This window comes from Oscarella lobularis, chromosome 20 (assembly GCF_947507565.1).
Source record: "Oscarella lobularis chromosome 20, ooOscLobu1.1, whole genome shotgun sequence".
NCBI lineage: Eukaryota > Metazoa > Porifera > Homoscleromorpha > Homosclerophorida > Oscarellidae > Oscarella > Oscarella lobularis.
The window spans coordinates 1,096,959-1,118,042 of NC_089194.1; the positions used below are offsets into that span (position 1 = coordinate 1,096,959).

The following is a 21,084-nucleotide window of genomic DNA, read 5'->3' on the forward strand; positions in this document are numbered from 1 at the left end:
GTCGTCGCCGCTGGCGAATTCTTCCTTCTCCGTGCGCCAGCCCTTTTGAGTCAGATGCCCGCGAGCAGCCAAGACTACGTGATGGGCCGCTCTCGCGTATCTAAACACGTAGAATCACGCTGTACAGCACTGGCCTTAGGATAGGTGCCTAGATAATAAGAGCTGTTACTTGCAGTGGGCACAGACTCTTATTATATTAAGATAAGCAAGCTCAGAGACGAGCGAAGAAAATTGGACAACGGTTATATAATGGGGGTGGGTACTTTATGATGCACATACCTCTGCGTGTCTGTGGCTCCCAATTCTAACTACGTATTAGTCGATTTGCGCCATATCTTCTGCTAACGCCCTTGAGAGATCTGTTTTCCCCTGTTTGCGTTTTCTATTCGAGTGCGAGAGAACTCTCTACCGATGGGGTGTGCTATCAGCGCCGAGGACAAGATCGCCGTCGAGCGGAGCAAGCAAATCGACCAGCAGCTTCGAGTGGAAGGCGAAAAAGCGTCGCGAGAACTGTTGCTACTCGGTGGGAGAAGGGAACGCGCGCGCGCGCGCGCTCTCGCGACGCGGCCGAACCGAAAGGGGGGCTCACCCCAGCGCAAACGCGTCTCCGTTCCAACGCATTCGTGCTCGGCACGACTACGTTTTATCGCCTCTCCTTCGTTCGCGCTCCCCGTGCAGTCGCACCTTCGCTAATTGCCGGCCCGAATCTCCCCATCGCGAACTAAACATCTCTCTCGCGCGCGCGCAGGAGCCGGCGAATCGGGAAAGAGTACGATCGTGAAGCAGATGAAGTAAATTGAGACAAGCGCCTTAGCTAATTTAGCTATCCGTGCCCGTGCCACGCCCACTAATTCGAATTCACTTCTCGCGAAAGAATAATACACGAGAAAGGGTATTCGAAAGACGAATGCCTTCAATATCGTCCCGTCGTGTACAGCAATACGATTCAATCGATGCTCGCCATCATACGAGCGCTCGGAACTCTCAAATTGGAGTTCGGCGATTCGTCGTGCGCGGTGAGCAATGAATGACTGATGTGACGTACCGGCGAAATGACTGAATAATGCGCTCTGACTGAATGTCGTCTTCCCTTTCCGCAGGAGGACGCGCGAAAGCTATTCAGCGTCGCCGGACGCGGCGACGACGCGGATTTCACTCAGGAAACCGTCGCGATCATGAAGAAACTCTGGACGGACGCCGGCGTTCAGGATTGCTTCAAACGAGCGCGAGAATATCAGCTCAACGATTCGGCGCCATAGTAACGCGAATTTTTCCTCGCGCGCGCGCAGTGCACGCGAGAGAGTTTACGCGTCTCTTCCTCCAGCTATCTGAATTCGCTGGATCGTCTCGGCTCGCCGGATTACGTTCCCACGCAACAGGACGTGCTTCGAACGCGCGTCAAAACGACGGGAATCGTGGAAACGCATTTCCAATTCAAGGGTCTCCACTTCAAGTGAGAGAAATCATTTAATTAATTAATTAATTAATGGAATAAATGCTCCGTTTCAGTTGAAATAATTAATTGTGATTATCATTAATCGAATAAGAAGATTCTTTTTCATATATATATAGTATTGAGAATTTTTTAATATTATTAGAATGGTCGACGTTGGCGGTCAGAGAAGCGAGCGAAAGAAGTGGATTCACTGCTTCGAAGGCGCGACGGCCATCATATTCTGCGTCGCTCTGAGCGCCTACGATTTGGTTCTAGCCGAAGACGAGGAAGTGGTAAAGAAATAATAATAATAACAATAATAATAATAATAATTATTATTATTATTATTATTAATTAGTAGTAGTAGTATTTGTTTATTTATTTTCTCTTTAGAATCGTATGCACGAGAGCATGAAGCTCTTCGATTCGATTTGCAACAACAAGTGGTTCGAAAGCACGTCGATCATTCTCTTTCTCAACAAGAGGGATCTCTTCAAAACGAAAATCATCAAATCGCCGCTCACGCTCTGCTTTCCCGAATACACGGGCAAGTCCAAATATAATTAATAAATTAAAAATAGGATTTGGTTTCGTCGTGTCTAATATTATTAATTAATTAATTGATTAATAGGACTGAATACGTATTCAGAGGCGGCGGCGTACATACAATTTCAATTCGAAAATTTGAACAGAAAGAAGGACACGAAGGAAATCTACACGCACTTCACGTGCGCAACGGACACGGAGAACGTCCAATTCGTTTTCGACGCGATCACCAACGTCATCATCAAGGACAATTTGAGGGATTGCGGACTTTTTTGAAAGAACGCCACAAGAGAGAGACAGAGAGACAGAGAGAAAAAGATGGTAACTCTATTCCTATTGATTTGCGTGATAATTAGATAGGGTTAATACCCTCCCTCCCCCCCTCTGAGTTGGTTCCCCCTTTTATTTCGTCTCCCTTTGCCTGTATGTTTCGTTCATTTCGATCGATGCCCCCTTGAGGGGAACGACAAAGCACGTGATGTCGTCGCCGCTGGCGAATTCTTCCTTCTCCGTGCGCCAGCCCTTTTGAGTCAGATGGCCGCGAGCGGCCAAGACTAAGTGATGGGCCGCTCTCGCGTATCTAAACACGTAGAATCACGCTGTACATCTGCGCTGGTATAAAGATAGGTGCCTAGATAATAAGAGCTGTTACTTGCAGTGGACACAGACTCTTATTATACTAATACACGTCCTTTGGGGGAGTACTGTATGTTGTCTTTGATTAGCTCTTGGTACTAGTACATGTATGTACATGTATGTATTGTTTATAAAGGGGACTACCGGTACAGCTAAACGAGGGGGTTAGAGTTAAGAGTTAAGATAAGCAAGCTCATAGACGAGTGCAGAAAATTGTACATGGAGAAGTGGGGGACACGTCTATTGATTGCCTAAGTAGACTGGGCAGTCAAGGTACACAAAGTAGACTACAATGGATAGACTGGGTAGGTATTTTATGATGTACAGTACATACCTCTGCGTGTCTGTGGCTCCCAATTCCAGAAATAGTTTCCTAACTACGTCTCTTGCCTGTTATATAAAGCATTAATTAGTTGATTTGCGGCAATTTTATTTTTAATTAATGTTTGACCTCTTCGTTTGTAATCCGTTCCCACAGTCCGTCGGACGCCATGATGAGAACGTCGTCGTCGCCGTGGGCGTTTTCGTCCGATAAATCGTACATTCGAACCTACAGTAAGGAGAAAACGTTCACGCGCGCGCGCGCGCGAGAGGTCCCATACCCCGTGCACCCACCTCCGGCATTGCAGTCATAAACGGTTTAATTCTCAGACCTCCGGGCGCTTCCAAATCGAAATCTCCGAACCCGCGCGTCGTTCCAATAGTCGAAAGCAAACGAGCCTATAGTAAAAATCCTCGCACGGTAAATTCGTCAATTAAAAAAATCCTCGCCCTTTTGCCTTCGCCCGTCACCATGGGAACCATTTTGATGTCGTCCTCCGTAACGATTTTCAAAGCCCTGCACGTGCAAGTAACTATAGACTTATATGTATATATACACATATATTTTTTTATTTACCATCCGGTCATGTGCTTGTCTCGGTACAAAATCTGCTTTCCTACGTCTTTGCGTCTGACTCGTCGTTGAAATTGGAGTCTTCCGAAAAAATCGCCCAGCAACTTGGGATGATAGTAAGCCTAGAGAATCAAATAAACGTAAATAAGCGCATCCACGCCTGACGATATAATTTATAGATTGTTTGTTTTTCCCCTACCACGGCCTGGACTCGTTGTCGATCCGTTTCCGGCGTATAGTCTTTGGACATTTCGACTATATCTCCGTTTCCTTTCACAATAATGCTCCTACAGTTAATCGCATTCGTGAGACTTTTAGTTAGATAAGGAAGTCGCGTATTAATCAAAAAATATAGAAAAAGAATCAGGAGTCTACGTAGGGAGTGCCTTTCACCTCGAATCTCCGGCGTTTGCCACGTAGAGTTTTCTCTCGACGAAGAGGGCAGCCATGGCAGTGCAGCCCCCTTTGATGCTAAAATCTAGCCGATCCCTTCTCAGCTGTTCGTCCTAATAGTAAGGTAGAGTCACTGTCATCTGACTGAGCTCCGCCCACGTATGGGCAATCACCCCTCGTAAAATTGGCTTTGCAAAGAGGAATTGCCTGTGTGCGTAGCGCCTGTGCATTGTTGTGACGTAAAATAAATAAATGCATAAATATATAAACATTATTGACTGACACTGTAAACGGAGGGGCCCCCTTTCTCCTTAATTAATTAATTTTATACAAACTCTAACCATTCCTATGAAGGCTTCTTCCAGCGCTCCCCTCACGAGATCTTCGACTTTGATTCTCGGGGAACTATAGCCCAGGCACACGTCCTCTTCCGGCTCGATCACCTTGTCGTCTGACGCCAATAGTTCCCGAATTCCGTTCAAATTCGTTATTACGTGTTGATGGCACGCGTGCGCGGCGAACGTCGACGTTTCGCCGCCGGCGTGTCCGTCGAAAACGCCGAAATAGTGAACGGGAATTCTAATCTAAATCAAAACCGAAACCCGCAAAAGTCCGATCGTCAAACGAAAAGGGGGCCTTTGCGCGAGTTTACTTTTACCTGCGTCGAATCAGAAGCTTCGTACTTGGTCACATGACGCAGCGTTTCTTTGGCATAGGAGGTCTGATCCTCGTTGCGCAGGTAACTCTTTCCCGCGTTTATCGTCCTGCGCGCGGATTGGTCGGTGCTCGTATTGCGGTTTCGCGCGCTCACGTACTCGGCATAGCCCGCGTTCCACGGTAGACGGCTCGAGCTGTTCGGCTGCACGATGACGCGTTTCTCGTGGCTCTTCGAGTCTTGGAGCTGATCGTCGCTCAGCTCCAAGAACGGTGGTCGCTTGTCGCAGTCGTACTTCGCCTGGCGACTGTCTATCGGAAGATGCAGCGAGAGAATTTCCTCGTCTGTGGGCAACGATTCGACGCCTCCCATTGCCTATACGGGTTTCCCGTGACGTCACCTACGTCCTCTTTTTCACTTTCGCGAGAAAGGGGTGATGATGACGATTGAAGATGATTGTTTACTTTATAGGACCTAAAGAAAGAATCTTAATTAATTAATTAATTAATTAATTAACCTAATTGAGCTTGACATTTTCTCTAACACTTGCGCTGATTGGTGCACGAGTGCTCGGACGTCTTTAGCACTCAATTGATGCACGTGCTCCTTCCAGTTGGCACACAACTTTCCCCCTCTCCACTACAGTAGTAGTACTTTCTGTTGTTAGCGCACGTCACGTAAACATGGCAGTTGTTTTCACTCTCGCGTTCGTCTTAGCCGCCGGTTTTCTTCACACCGTCGACTGCGAGGACAATGGCCTCGGCCTCTTTCCTCCGCTCGGATGGAACTCGTGGTGCACCTGGGCTTCTTGCGGCCAGAAAGGCGCATCCGGGAAAATGCACGACGTCTGCAACGAAACGGAGATACGTAGCGTCGCCGAAGCAATGCTCAGCAACGGGATGCACGCACTCGGCTACGAGTACATAAATCTCGGTGAATCAAAAACAAAACTGAGGCTGTGGTCTTTTTAATTGATTATTAATTAATTAATAAGCTTGTGTTTTATAGATGACTGTTGGGGAAGTGAAGAAAGAGCAGCGGTGGAGTTACTTAGGAGATGAGAATGTCTTCTTTTGGGGGTTATTTCGCGTGTTTTTAGGACGGTTCGATTCAGGCGGATAAAAACCGTTTTCCGTCCGGAATTAAAAATCTCACCGATTGGCTTCACAGCAAAGGACTCAAGTTCGGTCTATACACTAGGTAACGTAGTCCTCCTCACACAGAATTAGATTCATAGTATATGATTTAAATATAAAGCCACGCGTATTCTCTAAATCAAATATTAATTAATTAATTAATTAATTAATTAATAGCAGAGCGTTGGTTTTCTCTCCAGTGCTGGCGTGACGACTTGCAGTTCTGGCGAACGACCCAAGCCTATACCGGGCAGCTATGGACATTACGAGCAAGACGCACAGACGTTCGCCGACTGGGGAGTTGACTGTAAGAAACAAAACAGTTATAACAACTCATTCATATCATATATGTTAATATTTTATGAAACAAATATTAATGCCTCTCTCTCACATATATAAAATTATGAAGACGATTTGATTAACTATTTATTTTGACCTAGTTGTTGTTACGTAAAGCGTAGTGCTAGTGTCTCAACTCGCTACATGTCAGGAGATGCGCATATACCCAGATTTATTTATCATTATCATGTAGATGTTAAAATTGATTGGTGCAACACGAAAGTGAATGGAACCGAGTTGGATTACGAGAAAGTTCACACGGAATTCTCGAAGGGCTTGAATGCGACTGGGAGGCCAATTTTTCTCGGACTCTGTCGCGGCTATCCGTATCCGCCGCCCGACTACACGAGACAGGTAGCGAACGCGTGGCGAGGTTAGCACATCATTAGTACCAGTACATGGAATTTATTAAAAAAAGATACATGTGATTTCTAAATTATATTAGTCAATGGGGATCACCACGACGAGTGGTCGAAAACGGCTGAAATTATTGAACTCATGGCTCCGAAGGAAATAGCGGACTTCGCTGGACCCGGCGGATGGTTATATTAATTAATTAATTAATTAAGTCAACTTCGTTGAAGAAGAAATATTATTTTCTTATATAATAGGAATGATCCGGATTTTTTGATGACCGGAGGAGCCGGTTGCGATGAAGCGGCGTCGACTCACTGTCCCGGTATGACTGATACAGAATATGTAACAGAATTCACTATCTGGTAGAAACTATAGTTAGACATATAACAAGATATCTATTGCATGATCTCTATAGGGCTATTACTGCGTCAAACCTGCTCGTTTCGACGGACATACGAAATTTGACGGACATCATGAAAACGATACTTCTAAACGAGGTAAACATCGATTTTAGAAATTGCAGTCAATTTATGTCTTATAAATAAAAGACTTGGTACCTATATGAGAGATAGAATAGGATCCGATGTGTTGTAATAGGAAGTCGTAGCAGTGCATCAAGACAAACTTAGAAAGGCGGGATATCGCGTCGGTACTTGGCACTGCAGCGATGGCTCAGCTCATTGCCAGGTAAAAAAGAATAGAGAAGACTTTAAAAATTAAACGATAGCTTTACTTAATTAATGGATTAGTTGTGGGCGCGGCCACTAAACGGCGGTGCGTACGCCGTCGCCTTGTACAACGCCGACAGCGAGAGTCACGATATCACTTTTGAATTCGATTTGATTGGTTGGTCGGGCGAGGCGACGTACGTAATAATTAATTGAAGAGAGACGATGTTGTGAGTGTATATTTGCATATAAACTTTTAGCGTACGCGATTTGTGGGCTAAGAAGGATCTCGGCGTCAAATCGGGTGAATTTTCTATGAAAGTTCCGTCTCACGGTAGCGTTTTCCTCAAATTGACCAAGCCGACGTAATTGGTCGTTTTTTTGTGTTTTTTTACTTCTTTTTACGCGCTGTCTTTTCACTTTTTGCGTTGGTTTTTTTCTCTTCTAAAAATGCGTGCACGAATGTTGAGCGTTCGTGCACGTAACAACGCTGCTCAGCTTTTTGCTTCAGTTGAAAACGAGCAAACAAAAAACTCTCTTTCAGTGGTCGCGGTTTAAGCTAGAAAAAGGTAAGTCGTCTATCAACTAGATACAGTACTCGTAGTTATCGTTTTTTCAGGACAAGTATTAGGGTGCCTATTGTGTGACGCAATGAAACCGCTTCTGGAGAAGCCGGAAGATAACTTACTCTATACACCTGAGTTCCTGGGTACGTTTCACACGCCGCGCGGTTGCTATGCATGAGCAAGTCCACCTTTCGCTCTTGCTGCTTACTTGGAGTCATAGGATTCGTCCTCCTACTCGCTCTACGAACCGTCAACAAGTCTTCGTTCGTCAAGCCGCCTATCAAGCATACCGAGACCTCCGAGACATTGGCGACGCCAGTACGCAATTTCGTCTTTGTTAAGACGCATAAGACTGGGAGCACGAGCGTTCGAGACATACTGAGACGCTATGTACGCTCTCACGGCCTAATTGAAATCCTAACCAGGATGGGGCCGGGCCCCTCCTATGAAGAACCAATTTCTCGAAATTAGTAATACTAGGACGTATCGCGTGCTGCACAGGCCGGGCGAGTACAACGCTTTGGTTTCGCACTGTCGTTATCGAAAGTCCGTCGCCGATAAGCTAATACGGAATCCGATCTATCTCACCATTCTACGAAATCCTTACACTCTTTTTCTTTCCGCTTTGGACTTTTTTACCAACGTTCGAAAGTGCGTTGGAGCCGACACCGAGATCGCGGTCCCCTGGAAGTCTTAGACAATCCACGAATTTATTATGATAAACTTCGGAAGTGTGCTTTCCACTGGCAAATTCTAAATCCCATGGCCTACGACCTAGGACTCGAGCCTCCCTACGACGAAAAAGACGTACGAAGTAAAATTAGAGAAATGGATGAAGCATTTAGTTTAGTCATGATTATGGAACATTATCCGGAATCTATCGTCATGCTGCGACGAATTCTCAAGTGGAATCTAACAGACGTCGTGATGATGCCGGCGAGAACGCATCCCAATTTTAAGAAGAACGACGAGAACGCTTCGGATTACGAGAAGTTGGTCGCTCATCATCAAGACGTCGTTCTGACGGATAGACACAAGGAAGTGCTGAGAGACTGGCTGCGAGCCGACTTTCTCATTTACAATCATTTTCTCGAAGCGTTTCTCGAAAAAATTCGCGACGAAGAGAGGCGGACGGGAAGTTTCGCCGTCGAGGTCGAACGATACAAAGACGCGATCATCAATTTTATTAGAAAAGATTACAAAGGTGTCCGTGTGCTTCCGAGAGAAGAACAGTTGCAAATGGCCAAGTGGTACGAACAACAAACTGCCACCTGAGTTTGTTTGTTGTGTTGTTTGCTTGCTTGTCTGGTTAATTATTGATATCTCTACAAATGCCATACGATGGGGCTATATTAATAGCAAAAAGTTAAATACGCCCACGTGATCTTTCATATTTTATTCTTACAGCAGGACTACCGGTAATTTCAGTCACTAATTAATTAGATTAACTAATTAGATTTTTTCGCCGTTTCCAGGCAACTTTTCGCTTCCCCAATTTTCTGCGATAGAAACGGCGAACCGCCTTGATCGGGATGATTGACGCGCGCCAATCGCAAGTAGGCCTCGCGCACGCGCTGCGGATTGGACGGACGACGGGCTGATTCCCAGGATGAGTCGTTTTCCTAAAATTGGCCACACGTTTTTTTGTTTTTTTTCTTCTTTTTGTAATGGGTGCCGTATACCGTTGAGGGTTAAACGACACCTCTTCATCACTCTCGTTTTCCATCTCTTTATTGTTCACACTGACTTCCAAACTCACATCAATCACTACAGTCACACACACCAACTACAACCAAAACTTTCTCCTATATAGTCCCTGGTGGACAGACCGGTAGGCGTCTGTCCACCTACTCGTACGCCTACCTAGCTCTTACAACTCCACTTATCTCCTTTGTGCCTACGCGAGCTATTCTTAGGTACTATTGTGCGATGGCATGCGCTACGACGCATGCCCATAACTCATTCGTGCCATACGCGAGGAGCCGAACGGGTCTCCTCGTTACATTTTTTACGCGCTGTCTTTTCACTTCTTTGTGTTTGTTCTTTTCTTCTCCCAAAAAGACGTCGATTCCACTCCACCTTTTAGTAATGTGACAATGTATCATCGATGATGTCATTTCTATATATACGCTTTCGGTTTCAACACCTCACATTGGTTTCAACATCTCACATTCGCTTGCACTGCGCATCCTCAAAACCGAGGCAGGATCCCGATGGCGACAGCTCCCTGTACCGAACCGCGTCGAACTCTTGTCTCGCGTCTTGTTGGGATGGAAAGCGACAGTTTGGTCTTTTTCTCCATACCTTTTCTAGGAGAATGTCTGTATGTAGAATTTCTCTCCGCTATCGAAAGGGGAAGTACGTCAGACGTCTCTTCGTACCTTAAACGCAATCCGATAAAGTGGAAGATATTCACAGATGAGGTGTTTGACCCCCTTTGCGACTAGATAATGATGGCCTTTGTGAGCCATCATGTGATCCCCGAACACCCTCAGCACGCTATCTTATAATTCTTTTACTCCATCACACCATAGATATATGAGATCACACTGCCTAACCACGTTAGTTGGCATATGCCTTATTTTCCGCAAAAACCTACAATCAATTTGACCTCTTATGTGACCCAGAGCTACACCTCCCTGCCCCTTCGGTCACGAGGCCCATTATCAGCTCGCAGTTGGGTTTGCGTGCTGCGAGCAAAGCTCGCAGCACGACAAACCCAACGTGCTCCTTTACTGTGTTCCCTTTATGAACGTTACTGACCGTTATGTTTAATAGTATTTATCCTTGATAAAGTAGCCTGTATAATATGCCTACTCCTTCCTGAAAAGTTCTAAACACAATCCGGGGTTCCTATCTACTGTGACGTCACCTTTTATGTACATTTTGTTCAAAATACGGGAGAGTGTGACATCACAATGACTGTGATGTCATAGAGGCACCTGTGTGTGTGATTGGCCTAAGTGCGATTGTGACGTCAGGGTAACCGACAGAAAACACTTTGGTTTTTGGGCGATCACGTTTGAAGGCCGATTCACACTAGCGTAGTTAACGTAGTTCCCACCAGGGCGCGCGCGGGCTTCGCCCGCGCGCGCCCTGGTGTTCGGGGAATTATGCACGTGATGTGAAGCTTTCGTTGGACAACAGACACGCCCTACGTTTTGTGATACTGTAGTTTTTTCTGGCCATACGCGAGCTGACGAATAGTCGAACTAATCCTTTCTTTGCTCTAAATAGTTAAGGAGTTCTCCGCTTCATTTTGCACGTGATGCTGAAATGGCAAGCTATTTGATTACAGCTGGTGCAGACGTTGAAGCTCCAAATAAGGCACGTTGTTGTATTGATATTTTGCAATCACATCTAAAGGCTGCTTTAGTATGGCAGAACTCCTTTTCTAGAAGCTGCGATTAAAGGAAATAGTGAAGTGCTGACTGTTTTACTTGAAACGGGATGCAATCATTCTGCAAAAGCCAAGGTACTAAGTAAAAATGTCGTAAGACTTTGTTATCATGATAGTGTGACACTTGTAGAATGGTAATGGAGCATTGGCACTTGCGTGTGAAAAGGGTCACGTAGAAATTGCCAAACGACTTGTTGGAATTGGAGTCAATGTCAATGAACATCATCGAGTAGTTACTACTAGTAGTTCTCATGAATGAAAGCAGAGATGATTTGATTTTAGTATGGGTTTACATCTCTTCATTGGGCGTGCTGGGCGGGACACGTAGAAATGGCTGAATATTTATTGTCGGCTGGAGCAGACATAGAAGCTCGTTCTAAAGTATTGATTTATTGCCAATTAATATATTTGTTTGCAATTATGATGCTAAATCTTATTTATACATGTAAATTTTTGCTACTAGTTGGGAGTTACACCTTTTCTTGAAGCAGCCTTTGAAGGAAGAGAACAAGTGATGGACTTTTTAATAATAAAAGAATGCAATATTTATGCAACGGATGAGGTAAGCAATTGTTATAGGACGTTGTTACTAAGTGACATGTTCACTGATGTAGGATGGTGACCAAGCATTGTCACTTGCAAGCATGAAAGGCCATTTAAGAGTTGTCAAACTACTTATTGAACTTGGATTGGATATCAATTATGCCAATCAGGTTATATACCTTATTCTTGAGTAGTAGCGACGTTGGCACGTACCAGACTCGCGGAGCGCGCTCATGACTTTGTTCGTTTTAATTCTCAAATGATAGGCTTGCTTGGGTAGCGGAGTCCATGTTCTAAAAAATTCATTAGTACTGCTAAATGGCGCTACTCTTTCAAGGTCTCTACGTTAAACAATCTTTACAATGGTTTTTAGAATGGTTGTACTCCATTGCTCTATGCTTCTGAGAATGGTCACGTTGAAACGGCAGACTATTTAATTTCAGCAGGGGCAAATATTGAATTTCGGGATAAGGCAGTGCAACTAATTTGTTTTTAGTACACTAATGATTGTTGATCATTAGTGGGGCAGAACGCCTTTTCTTAAAGCTGTTGAAAGTGGAGAAGATGCTGTAATTAGTATGCTAATTGAAAAGGGTTGCAACATTTATGCGAAAGACAGCGTAAGGCGTTTAGCAGTCAATAGAGGCGTAAATGCTAATTCTGATAATAGTTCAACAGTGGAGCATTGGAAGTTGCTGATCTTCATAATCATGTAGAGCTTAAGAAACAACTTTTGAACACTTTTATCAAGCAAAAGGTAAGCTACTTGATTTTTTTTAAATATAACACATTGACGTTCACTTTGTTTAGGCTAACTTAGGAACAGAAACGAAGACGATTTCACTACTAGAAGTAAGGTTAATCAGTAGGGATTGCCTACATAATCAGCCAGGATTGTGAATAAATTGAGCCTGAGCGGAGCTTCTGAGAAAATTTGCCTTCACTTCGGGGGTTTTCCAATTGCGATTTTTATAGATTTTTTCTTATTGTCAAAATGATAGAATAAGGCTCGTTTTTTTGTAATGCAGAAAGGTAGCATGCTGGCCATGATTTCTCTATGACTACGTATCTTAATCAGCTAAAATTTGACCATTTTGTTTGGTTTTATTGGAAGGATGAAGTGATGAAGGAAGTGAAATCTACTCAACGAGCTAGTCTAGAGCTTTGTGATCAAGCTACGCAAACAGAAGCGGGTCAAGGTAAGGTAGAATCATTTTTAGGCTCTTAGCGTCATGGATTTTTGTTTTTAGGGAGAGAAAGGGAGAGAATGAATCAATTGCTGGAAGAAAATAACAGATTAAGGTCTCTGTTATCTGAAGCGATAGCAGAAAGTACACGACGATGCGCCGATTTGGAGGCAGAAAAAGACGAAGTGTCCTGTCAACTTTCTGAAGCGAATGCTAGAATGTGCGCTGAGCTGGCGGAAAGTGCCAGGCAATGCGCTCAATTGGAGGAAGAAAATGCAAGAATTTCCTCTCAACTATCTGCAGAAAGTGCTAGAATGCAGGCTCAGCTGACGGAGAGTGCGAGTCAATGCGCTCAACTGGAGGAAGAAAATGAAGCAATCTCCTCTCAACTATCTCAACTATCCGAAGAAAATGCTGCAATACGTGCTAAGCTGGCAGAGAGTGCAAGACAATACGCTCATTTAGAGAAAGAAAATGCCAGAGTGTCGTATGAACTAACTAAAGAAATTGCTAGAATGCGCACTCATCTGGCTGAGAGTTTAAGGCAAGGCGCTCAACAGGAAGAAGAAAACGCCTCTCAAGTATCGAAAGGCAATGCTAGAGTACACGCTCTGCTGGTACAGAATGCACAATGCTCTCAGCTGCGGCAAGAACGAGACGAGGCAAGACTCGTGGCTGAGGAAGCGCAAAGAAATTTAAGCAAATACGAAGAAATCGTCAAAGTTCCTTCAACGGAAATTGAACAGAGCGGCATCAAACTCGGAGGAGGAGCCTATGGCGGTAAATTTCAGAATACTAATTTATTCTCTATACAATTTTCTTGTTTAGAGGTTCGTGTTGGTCATTGGCGCGGTTGCCAAGTGGCCGTCAAAACCTTCTTCGATTTCCTTCGCGTCGAAACTTATCGCGAGCGTCTCGAGCAAGAAATCTCGATCTGCAGCCACGTTCATCATCCCAACGTCGTCTCACTCCTCGGCGTCATTTCTCAGGACGGAATTCCTCTTAGCATTGTCTCGGAATTACTAGAGGGATCTCTTAGCGACGTCATCAAAGCAGCAGAGGGTACCATTACTCTCCGAGAACAAGTGGACGTCTCCGTAGGCTGTTCAGCTGGAGTTAGCTATCTTCACGGCCTCAATATTCTTCATGGAGACATCCGATCGACCAACGTCGTCGTCACGTCATTGATGGAGGCGAAAATCTGCGATTTAGGAGCAGCGCGTTTCTCTGATCACTCTAGTTTATCCGCTGGACCAATGAGTCCTAATTATTTGGCTCCTGAAAGATCGACTCAGCACAACACGAAGATGGCAGACGTCTATAGTCTCGGCGTTACGTTTATTGAGTTGATGACTGGTCGAGAACCGGCTCCGACGAAGAGAATGGTTCAGGCAACGAGTGTTCGTCATCCTCTCATCAAGAGGCTCGGTCTTGGGATGGTGAAGCAAGGTCCTCGTGAGAGGCCTTTGATTGGTGAGTGCCTGTCGCAATTGATCGCCGTTCAGAAGTCGGACCAGGAGTACAGAAGGTGTCCGGCAAAGAGAATGGTAAAGGGTAAGGTGTACGGGGGAGGGAAGGTGCATCTAGTGAAGGAACCTTGGCTCTAACTTTTAGTGTTTGAACTTTTGCTTAGGATCTAACGTAGGTGTCATCCAAACTTTGTGTTAGTGTTTTAGCTGGAGATATTTGAGGGGGAGAGGGACTGATGTTGTCTTTCATACGCTTTTTGGTTCGTCACATTTTGTATATTGCGTCCCGCTGGTTAGCAGCGAATTTATGCGCTATGTAGATGGGCACGAGGATTGGCCTCGAAAGCTATTGGCACGTCTTTTCGTCTTTCAATGGGATAAGATGACTGACTTTTTTCCTCTGTTTGTCTTTAGCCTTGTCTTAGAACTTGAAGACGTCAAAAGGTGATAAAAAGCTGCATATTAACTAAAGACATTATCACAGGTAGGTTGGCAAAAGTTTAAATGTTGTAAGCGGCTAGGAGACAATTGGATTCCCAGGTATGTAATTACAAGGATCTATTCGTTCGGAACGCACATGTACCGTGACGTTGTAATTAGAAGAAATCGTATTGACGAATTAGGAGTTCTATTCAGAGCGTGAACCCAGATTGGCCGGATAGAACTTGAAGACGAACAAGGGTCTTGGGTAAGAACCCGACCGGAGCGCACTGGCAGATTTAAATTGCTTCCCGGCGACTATACATGAAGCGTCACGAAAAGCGCTGTTGCGCGGCTTTGTTCTAAGCCCTTTACAAAAGTTCTCTTTTGTCGTTTCGTGAAAGTGAAAGCCGCCAATGCGCATGCACAATAACACAGGAAAGCTGATACAGTGTATTACTCGACCTGACATTTGCTATGGCAGCTGACTTTGCTGGCAAAGAAACTCTCTGTAGATCTCTTTCTCTTTCTTAGCTCTTCCCCTAGACTTTCTTTCGGATGTCAAAAGCGGAAATAAAGAGACTGTAGCTTTGTATGTTAGCCGTTACCCGGAAAGGTGGAAAGAAGCCAAGGACAAGGTGCTACGAGTGATTTTGACTTACATTCAAAGACAATTGATTCCCTATGCCCGTACAGTTAGGGAACACCTGCCTTCATGTCACACGTGATGCCGAAACAACGGACTACTTGATTTCAGCTGGAGCTGATGTTGAAGCTCGAAATTTCGTACCTTTTTGACGTGATTTATTATACTCATAGCTGAATGACTCTTTGTTCTTAGTTAGGAAGAACACCTTTTCTTTCTTCCATTTTCAGCAACAACGAAGGACCAATGCACGTTCTAATCAAAAAGGGGTGCAACATTCATACTAGAGACGACGTAAGATCAAAACGTTACTGGAATACTCTTTTTATTTAGAAGGGTTTTAGAATAATGAGGGGGCTCCAGAGAATTTTATTGCAAAGATTACTTCAAAACGAAAGGCACGTCCAGAAAAGATAATAATCACATATCGATAGTGACTTTCTCTAGTGTGCTCGTTTGGAAGTCGAAGAAGATGAAATGGTATGGTGGCAATTAATTTTAATTAAATAAGGCTCACATTACGTGATTTACTTCACTAGGAGAATAAAATTGAAGTTGCCAGCACAGACGAAGAAGTTGAAGAAGACTTTAGCAGCGGTAACTCTTTCTGCGGAGGTGATGATTCTTGTGACGAAGGAGAAATGTATGCCATGGCGACTCTAAATCAAGAATCTGTCGGCATCAAGCGTTCTCTTACAATCGTTGTTGGTCATCCATCGTGCGACGTCGATTTCCTTTTAGACAACTCGCCAGGAAGGGCGAAAGGACTCGGGGCAACTGCAACAATGACAAACGCGGCTGCTCGTAGCCGGCAAGCCACCAAGAACAAGGATCATTTAAATCCGCTTACTGCAGAGGGTTGCTATCAAGTTGATCGGAAGCAGCCGCGATCCTTTGATCAAGCATCAAAGAACGGCATTCAAGAGGCTCCGAGTCACTTCACAGAGTCTCCCGAGTCCGAAAGGGAAGATTCGGAACATCGCACCGCATCAGGAACTGACAGTGAGCCCTTGTCAAAAACTGAAGCAACGAATCAGCAAAGGCTGGTAAACCGATTTCTCAAAACGAAACCTAGTGAAAAAAGTCATGGTGTTCGAAATGTATGGGATTTAAGAGGGTATGACATGTGCCTCTCCACTCATCCCGCTCTCATGCCATACAACAGAGAGTTTGGATTATGTAACTATATGGTTGTAACGGATCTTTCAAAGCCGTTGTCTGCTGATGAATCAGAGTTCCTTTATCAGTCTTCGGACGGTGAAGTAATCGAGCAGACGCACAAATTGAGCCAGAACGCAGACTTTCCTCTCTACTTGCTTAGCTCCATCGCTCTGGGTCACGAAAACAGAGGAGGAAGCGATCACTGGTTAGGCAAAGAAGACGAAGAAGTAGAAGCTCCTCCTGTCTTTGTCATTGGTAATTACAGCGACATACTCAGAGACAAAGCTAGGTTTCCTGATTCGACAGCTGTACATGAATGGCTAAGAAAGCAAGGCAACTTTTTTGAAAAGTTTCTTGAAGGCAGTGACATGGTCAAGCATGTTATTTGCCCAGATACAATCACAGGCGAATACACCGATAAAACGCCTATCTTCCGGGAAATGACTCATTACGTCAAAAGTCTGTTTCTGGTAGACAGCATCGATTTCTCCTGCGAGACTCCCCATCATATTGAACAACGAGTCGACCGCATGACCACAAAGCATTGGCAAACAGAAAAAAAGCAGCCTCTGCATTGGGGTTTACTGGAGCATTTATTTCTTCTTTGGAGAGAAGAAATGAAAACCGTCGTTGCTACTATTGACGAAATTGTGACTCTAGCTGAAGCTGTGTGCAATTTTTCCGGTCGAGAAGAAGTCATAACGTCGCTGAAGTTTCTGGACAACGCTGGAGCAGTTTTGTATTACCCGGACGATCCGGAGTTGAAAGATGTCGTTTTTACGAGTCCGACATGGGTATTCAAGTTCCTCTCTGCGTTTTTTGCAGCTGCTCCGCCTGGACCCAGAATGAAGAAACACTGGACAGATCTTAAAAAAAAGGGTCTAATGACGAAAGAGCTTTTAGCCTATCGTCTAAGACAGATGCGGGCCAAAACTGCTTGTCAAGACGAACTCGAAGTTGATTCTAGTCGGGAGCAAATTCGCGCTGAAAACGAGCTTATCGTGCGTCTTCTCCAGCTGCTTGATATCATTACACCAGTTGCGGATGCATACTTCGTTCCGCCAATGCTTCGAACGTCTTTGCCCACATCCTGTCTTTGGAGGCCGGAAAATAGCTGCAAAATTCGTTTCCCTGCTCCTCTCATCGTCTTTCCCACAACGCTCAAATATGTCCCGGAACGTCTCTACTTTCGTCTCGTGACTTCTTTTCTACGAATGCACCCTAAGGGACCGCGACTCTCTCGTCATCGGTGTATTTTTCTGGTGGATGATAAAGATCTATCGTTAGAAGGTCTGATCTCCATGTAAACTAGTCAGCCCATATGTGATATTGTTATTTGCAGTTGAAGTAGAGCTGCTGTACCATGGTCGAGGCAAATGGATTTCTCTAGCAGTTCACTTTGTTAGAGATGACGATATAGAGAAGTTAAATGCCTCATTTTTAGCCTCCATTAAAAATGAGCTCTACATGCATTTGAAAGATGCCCGCCAGCAAGACATGAAAAGCTTCGAATATAGTCTATGCTGTGAAGTAAAGAAAGCAGACGAAAACAAGGATCAGGATCCTGATTCTCTTCCGGTTATTATTAATTCAAGTGAAAATTACGAATATTCACCCGGAGATACCAACCTATATAACATGTTCGGTGTTCCTTTGCCCGCTGATCTGGAGGAAGTAAATATCTGGTTTGAATACTGCACTAGACGTTCAGTCGCTAAAGGTGAAAGCATGCAGCGGCAGGCGCGCTTGAGTTTCAAATACTCGGTGCGGTTTTTTGCAGGTGCACTCAGGCTGCCAAACGAAGTCAGTTTCAAACTAATTCGTGCAGTTGCTAGACTGATGAAAGGAAATTGGATTAAACTTCTCATTTACTTGGAACTAGATCGCAAGGACGTGCCGCACTACAAACGAAATTGGGGTGATGGTGATGATTTCGTTCTGGCATTTTCTGTTATAGGTGATTGGAAGATCAAACAGGGTCGTAACGCTACAGTGAAAGCTCTTGTTACCGCGTGCGAAAAATGCAATGTTAGCGTGAGCGAGATTGAGGGTGCGTACAAGTCCGAAAATTGATACTAATTTTCAATGTTTTTTTCAAGTTTGTATTTTAGTCAGCTTTTGTGTAGTAAGGTCTAGTAAGGTCAGGGCCACTATTCTAACTTTCTGTAGTTTTGGTGTTTTGTTTTTCAGTCGGCCCGAGATATATACTATTAGTTATGTGCACGTGACATTTCTTTCCTTTAGGCATCGACGAGCCGCCTCTCGTCGACGTTTTCTACGTGCCACAGCAACTTCTGGCCATGGCAGCGCGAGCTTTAGGGGTTTCCAGGTTTAGAATGACCATAATCGGCTCTATACTAAATGGGGCCCCCCCAGGCGAAGCACGTAATAAAGAGACTTCGAATGCGTTGTATATCTGCGATTGTTTATAATTTTAGCGTACGCGATTTGTGGGCTAAGAAGGATCGGCGTCAATTCAGATGAATTTTTTATGAAAGTTCCCTCAGGTTTTTCCTTCTTGTCTTTTCACTTTTTTGCGTTTGTCTTTTTCTCTTCTAAAAATACGTGCACGAATGTTGAGCGTTCGTGCACGTAACAACGCTGCTCAGGTTTTTGCTTCAGTCAAAAACAACTCTTTCAGTGGTCGGTTTAATTAACTAAGCTAGAAAAAAGTAAGTATACTGTATATATATAGAGAACTCGACTACGGTACAGTACTCGTATCAGGGCTCCTATTGTGTTACGCAAACCGCACCTGGAGAAGCCGGAAGATTACGTTAGGTGAAGTACGTAATAATTAATTAATTAAAGAGAGACGATGCTAGCTGTGAGTATATTTATACTTTTAGCGTGCGCGATTTGTGGGCTAAGAATGATCTCGGGGTCAAATCGGATGAATTTTCTATGAAAGTTCCATCTCACGGTAGCGTTTTCCTCAAATTGACCAAGCCGACGTAAGCGGCCGTTTTTATGGTTTTTTTCTTCTTTTTACGCGCTGTCTTTTCACGTCTTTGCGTTCGTTTTTTTTTTCCCCTTCTAAAAAGACGTGCACGAATGTTGAGCGTTCGTGCATGGGCGTAACAACGCTTCTCAGGTCAATTCTTGCTTCAGTTGAGAAAGAAACTCTTTCAGTTGTCGGTTTAACCATCGGTTTAACTAAGCTAGAAAAAGTAAGTCATATACGTAGCTATCTTAGGGCTCCTATTGTGTGACGCAAACCGCGTGCACGTGAGTTCCTGTGTACGTTTCACACGCCTGCGGTCATATGGTGCGGTTGCTATGAGCAAGTCCTCCTTTCGATCTTGCTGCTTACTTGGAGTCGTTGGAGTCGTCCTCCTACTCGCTCTACAAACCGTCAACAAGTCTTCGTTTGCCAAGCCGCCGATCAAGTATGCTAAATTATACGGTCCCGTCTCCTCCGAGACTTCCGAGACATTGGCGACGCCAGTACGCAATTTTGTCTTCGTTAAGACGCATAAGACTGGGAGCACGAGCGTTCGAGACATACTGAAACGCTACATACGCTCTCACGGCCTAATTGAAATCGCAACCAGGAAGGGGTCCCCTCCTATGAAGAACCAATTTCTCGAAATTAATAATAATAGGACGTATCGCGTGGTGCACAGGCCGGGCGAGTACAACGCTTTGGTTTCGCACTGTCGCTATCGAAAGTCCGTGGCCGATAAGCTAATACGGAATCCGATCTATCTCACCATTCTACGAAATCCTTACACTCTTTTTCTTTCCGCTTTCGACTTTTTTTCCGTCGTTCGACAGTGCGTTGGAGCCGCCACCGAGATCGGTCCCCTGGAAGTCTTAGACAATCCACGAATTTATTATAATAAACTTCGGAAGTGTGCTTTCCACTGGCACATTCTAAATCCCATGGCCTACGACCTGGGACTCGAGCCTCCCTACGACGACAAAGACGTACGAAGTAAAATTAGAGAAATGGATGAAGCATTTAGTTTGGTCATGATAATGGAACATTATCCGGAATCTATTGTCATGCTGCGACGAATTCTCAAGTGGAATCTAACAGACGTCGTGATGATGCCGGCGAGAACGCATCCCAATTTTAAAAAGAACGACGAGAAAGTTTCGGATTATGAGAAGTTGGTCGCACATCATCAAGACGCCGTTCTGACGGATAGACACAAGGAAGTGCTGAGAGATTGGCTGCGAGCCGACTTTCTTATTTACAATCATTTTCTCAAAGTGTTTCACGAAAAAATTCGCGACGAAGAGCGACGGACGGGAAGTTTCGCCTTCGAGGTCGAACGATACAAAGACGCAATGGTCAACTTTACTAAGGGAAAAGATATCCGTTCGCTTCCGAGAGATCGACAGTCACAAATGGCCGAGTGGTACGAAAAGAAGACCGCCTGAGTTTGTTTGTTTTGTTTGCTTGCTTGTCTGGTTAATGATATCCCTACAAATACCATGCACATGATGCTATACGATGGGGCTATATTAATTATTATTATTATTATTAGAAATTTGAATCGCTCACAGACGGAGCAGTACCCGAATAAGGGCAAAACATACAGCAGCATGAACAATTAGTGTGATTGCGCTAAAAGTTAAATACGCCTACGTGTTTTAGCGCGCGCTGAACAGAAAGCTAAAGAG

General features: G+C 44.5%; 6 protein-coding genes and 1 long non-coding RNA gene across 12 annotated transcripts; 6 read left to right on the forward strand and 1 right to left on the reverse strand.

The window, feature by feature from the left end:
• The first annotated feature begins 259 nt into the window (after positions 1–259).
• LOC136199215 (guanine nucleotide-binding protein G(i) subunit alpha-like) lies at positions 260–2,457 on the forward strand. Its single transcript, XM_065989373.1, has 8 exons — positions 260–523; positions 749–791; positions 875–1,016; positions 1,101–1,258; positions 1,325–1,453; positions 1,599–1,728; positions 1,829–1,982; positions 2,067–2,457. The coding sequence occupies exons 1-8, from the start codon at positions 412–414 to the stop codon at positions 2,255–2,257; spliced, it is 1,059 nt and encodes a 352-aa protein (XP_065845445.1). The 5' UTR covers positions 260–411; the 3' UTR covers positions 2,258–2,457.
• On the reverse strand, positions 2,364–4,952 carry LOC136199210 (protein phosphatase 1H-like). The gene is made up of 11 exons (XM_065989368.1): positions 4,721–4,952; positions 4,564–4,669; positions 4,247–4,489; positions 3,906–4,018; positions 3,712–3,799; positions 3,516–3,634; positions 3,389–3,455; positions 3,233–3,337; positions 3,069–3,167; positions 2,952–3,007; positions 2,364–2,561 (listed from the first exon to the last, which is right to left on the reverse strand). Exons 1-11 carry the CDS (start codon positions 4,930–4,932, stop codon positions 2,384–2,386), a joined length of 1,386 nt encoding a protein of 461 aa, XP_065845440.1. The 5' UTR covers positions 4,933–4,952; the 3' UTR covers positions 2,364–2,383.
• A 268-nt stretch (positions 4,953–5,220) lies between these two features.
• On the forward strand, positions 5,221–7,577 carry LOC136199288 (uncharacterized). Its single transcript, XM_065989464.1, has 11 exons — positions 5,221–5,493; positions 5,569–5,600; positions 5,660–5,760; positions 5,897–6,003; positions 6,229–6,408; positions 6,481–6,577; positions 6,647–6,754; positions 6,808–6,889; positions 6,990–7,079; positions 7,142–7,257; positions 7,321–7,577. Exons 1-11 carry the CDS (start codon positions 5,244–5,246, stop codon positions 7,427–7,429), a joined length of 1,272 nt encoding a protein of 423 aa, XP_065845536.1. The 5' UTR covers positions 5,221–5,243; the 3' UTR covers positions 7,430–7,577.
• Positions 7,578–9,606: 2,029 nt separating this feature from the next.
• Positions 9,607–14,574, forward strand: LOC136199287 (serine/threonine-protein kinase TNNI3K-like). Of its 2 annotated transcripts, XM_065989463.1 has the most exons (15): positions 9,608–9,909; positions 9,958–10,049; positions 10,864–10,953; positions 11,003–11,101; positions 11,157–11,255; positions 11,309–11,407; positions 11,490–11,588; positions 11,641–11,739; positions 11,943–12,041; positions 12,091–12,189; positions 12,240–12,326; positions 12,380–12,421; positions 12,684–12,768; positions 12,820–13,536; positions 13,585–14,574. In XM_065989463.1, the coding sequence occupies exons 1-15, from the start codon at positions 9,840–9,842 to the stop codon at positions 14,361–14,363; spliced, it is 2,655 nt and encodes an 884-aa protein (XP_065845535.1). In that variant the 5' UTR covers positions 9,608–9,839; the 3' UTR covers positions 14,364–14,574. The 2 variants fall into 2 exon arrangements, with proteins under 2 accessions (XP_065845534.1, XP_065845535.1); XM_065989462.1 differs by having other exon boundaries at positions 9,607–10,049.
• A 58-nt stretch (positions 14,575–14,632) lies between these two features.
• Positions 14,633–18,675, forward strand: LOC136199285 (uncharacterized). 5 transcript variants are annotated; one of them, XM_065989458.1, is made up of 10 exons: positions 14,633–14,765; positions 14,826–14,913; positions 15,180–15,283; positions 15,342–15,431; positions 15,487–15,585; positions 15,636–15,689; positions 15,739–15,771; positions 15,831–17,742; positions 17,795–18,172; positions 18,233–18,675. In XM_065989458.1, the coding sequence occupies exons 5-10, from the start codon at positions 15,538–15,540 to the stop codon at positions 18,523–18,525; spliced, it is 2,718 nt and encodes a 905-aa protein (XP_065845530.1). In that variant the 5' UTR covers positions 14,633–14,765; positions 14,826–14,913; positions 15,180–15,283; positions 15,342–15,431; positions 15,487–15,537; the 3' UTR covers positions 18,526–18,675. The 5 variants fall into 5 exon arrangements, with proteins under 5 accessions (XP_065845530.1, XP_065845529.1, XP_065845533.1 ...); XM_065989461.1 differs by adding an exon at positions 14,766–14,804 and having other exon boundaries at positions 14,638–14,709; positions 14,862–15,283; XM_065989460.1 differs by having other exon boundaries at positions 14,639–14,669; positions 14,710–14,765; positions 14,826–15,283.
• Positions 18,676–18,695: 20 nt separating this feature from the next.
• On the forward strand, positions 18,696–19,551 carry LOC136199289 (uncharacterized). The gene is made up of 4 exons (XR_010673005.1): positions 18,696–18,837; positions 18,891–19,124; positions 19,180–19,238; positions 19,302–19,551. It is a non-coding gene; the product is annotated as an uncharacterized lncRNA (long non-coding RNA).
• A 157-nt stretch (positions 19,552–19,708) lies between these two features.
• Positions 19,709–20,954, forward strand: LOC136199290 (galactose-3-O-sulfotransferase 2-like). Its single transcript, XM_065989466.1, has one exon. It carries the CDS (start codon positions 19,732–19,734, stop codon positions 20,839–20,841), a length of 1,110 nt encoding a protein of 369 aa, XP_065845538.1. The 5' UTR covers positions 19,709–19,731; the 3' UTR covers positions 20,842–20,954.
• Positions 20,955–21,084: the final 130 nt, after the last annotated feature.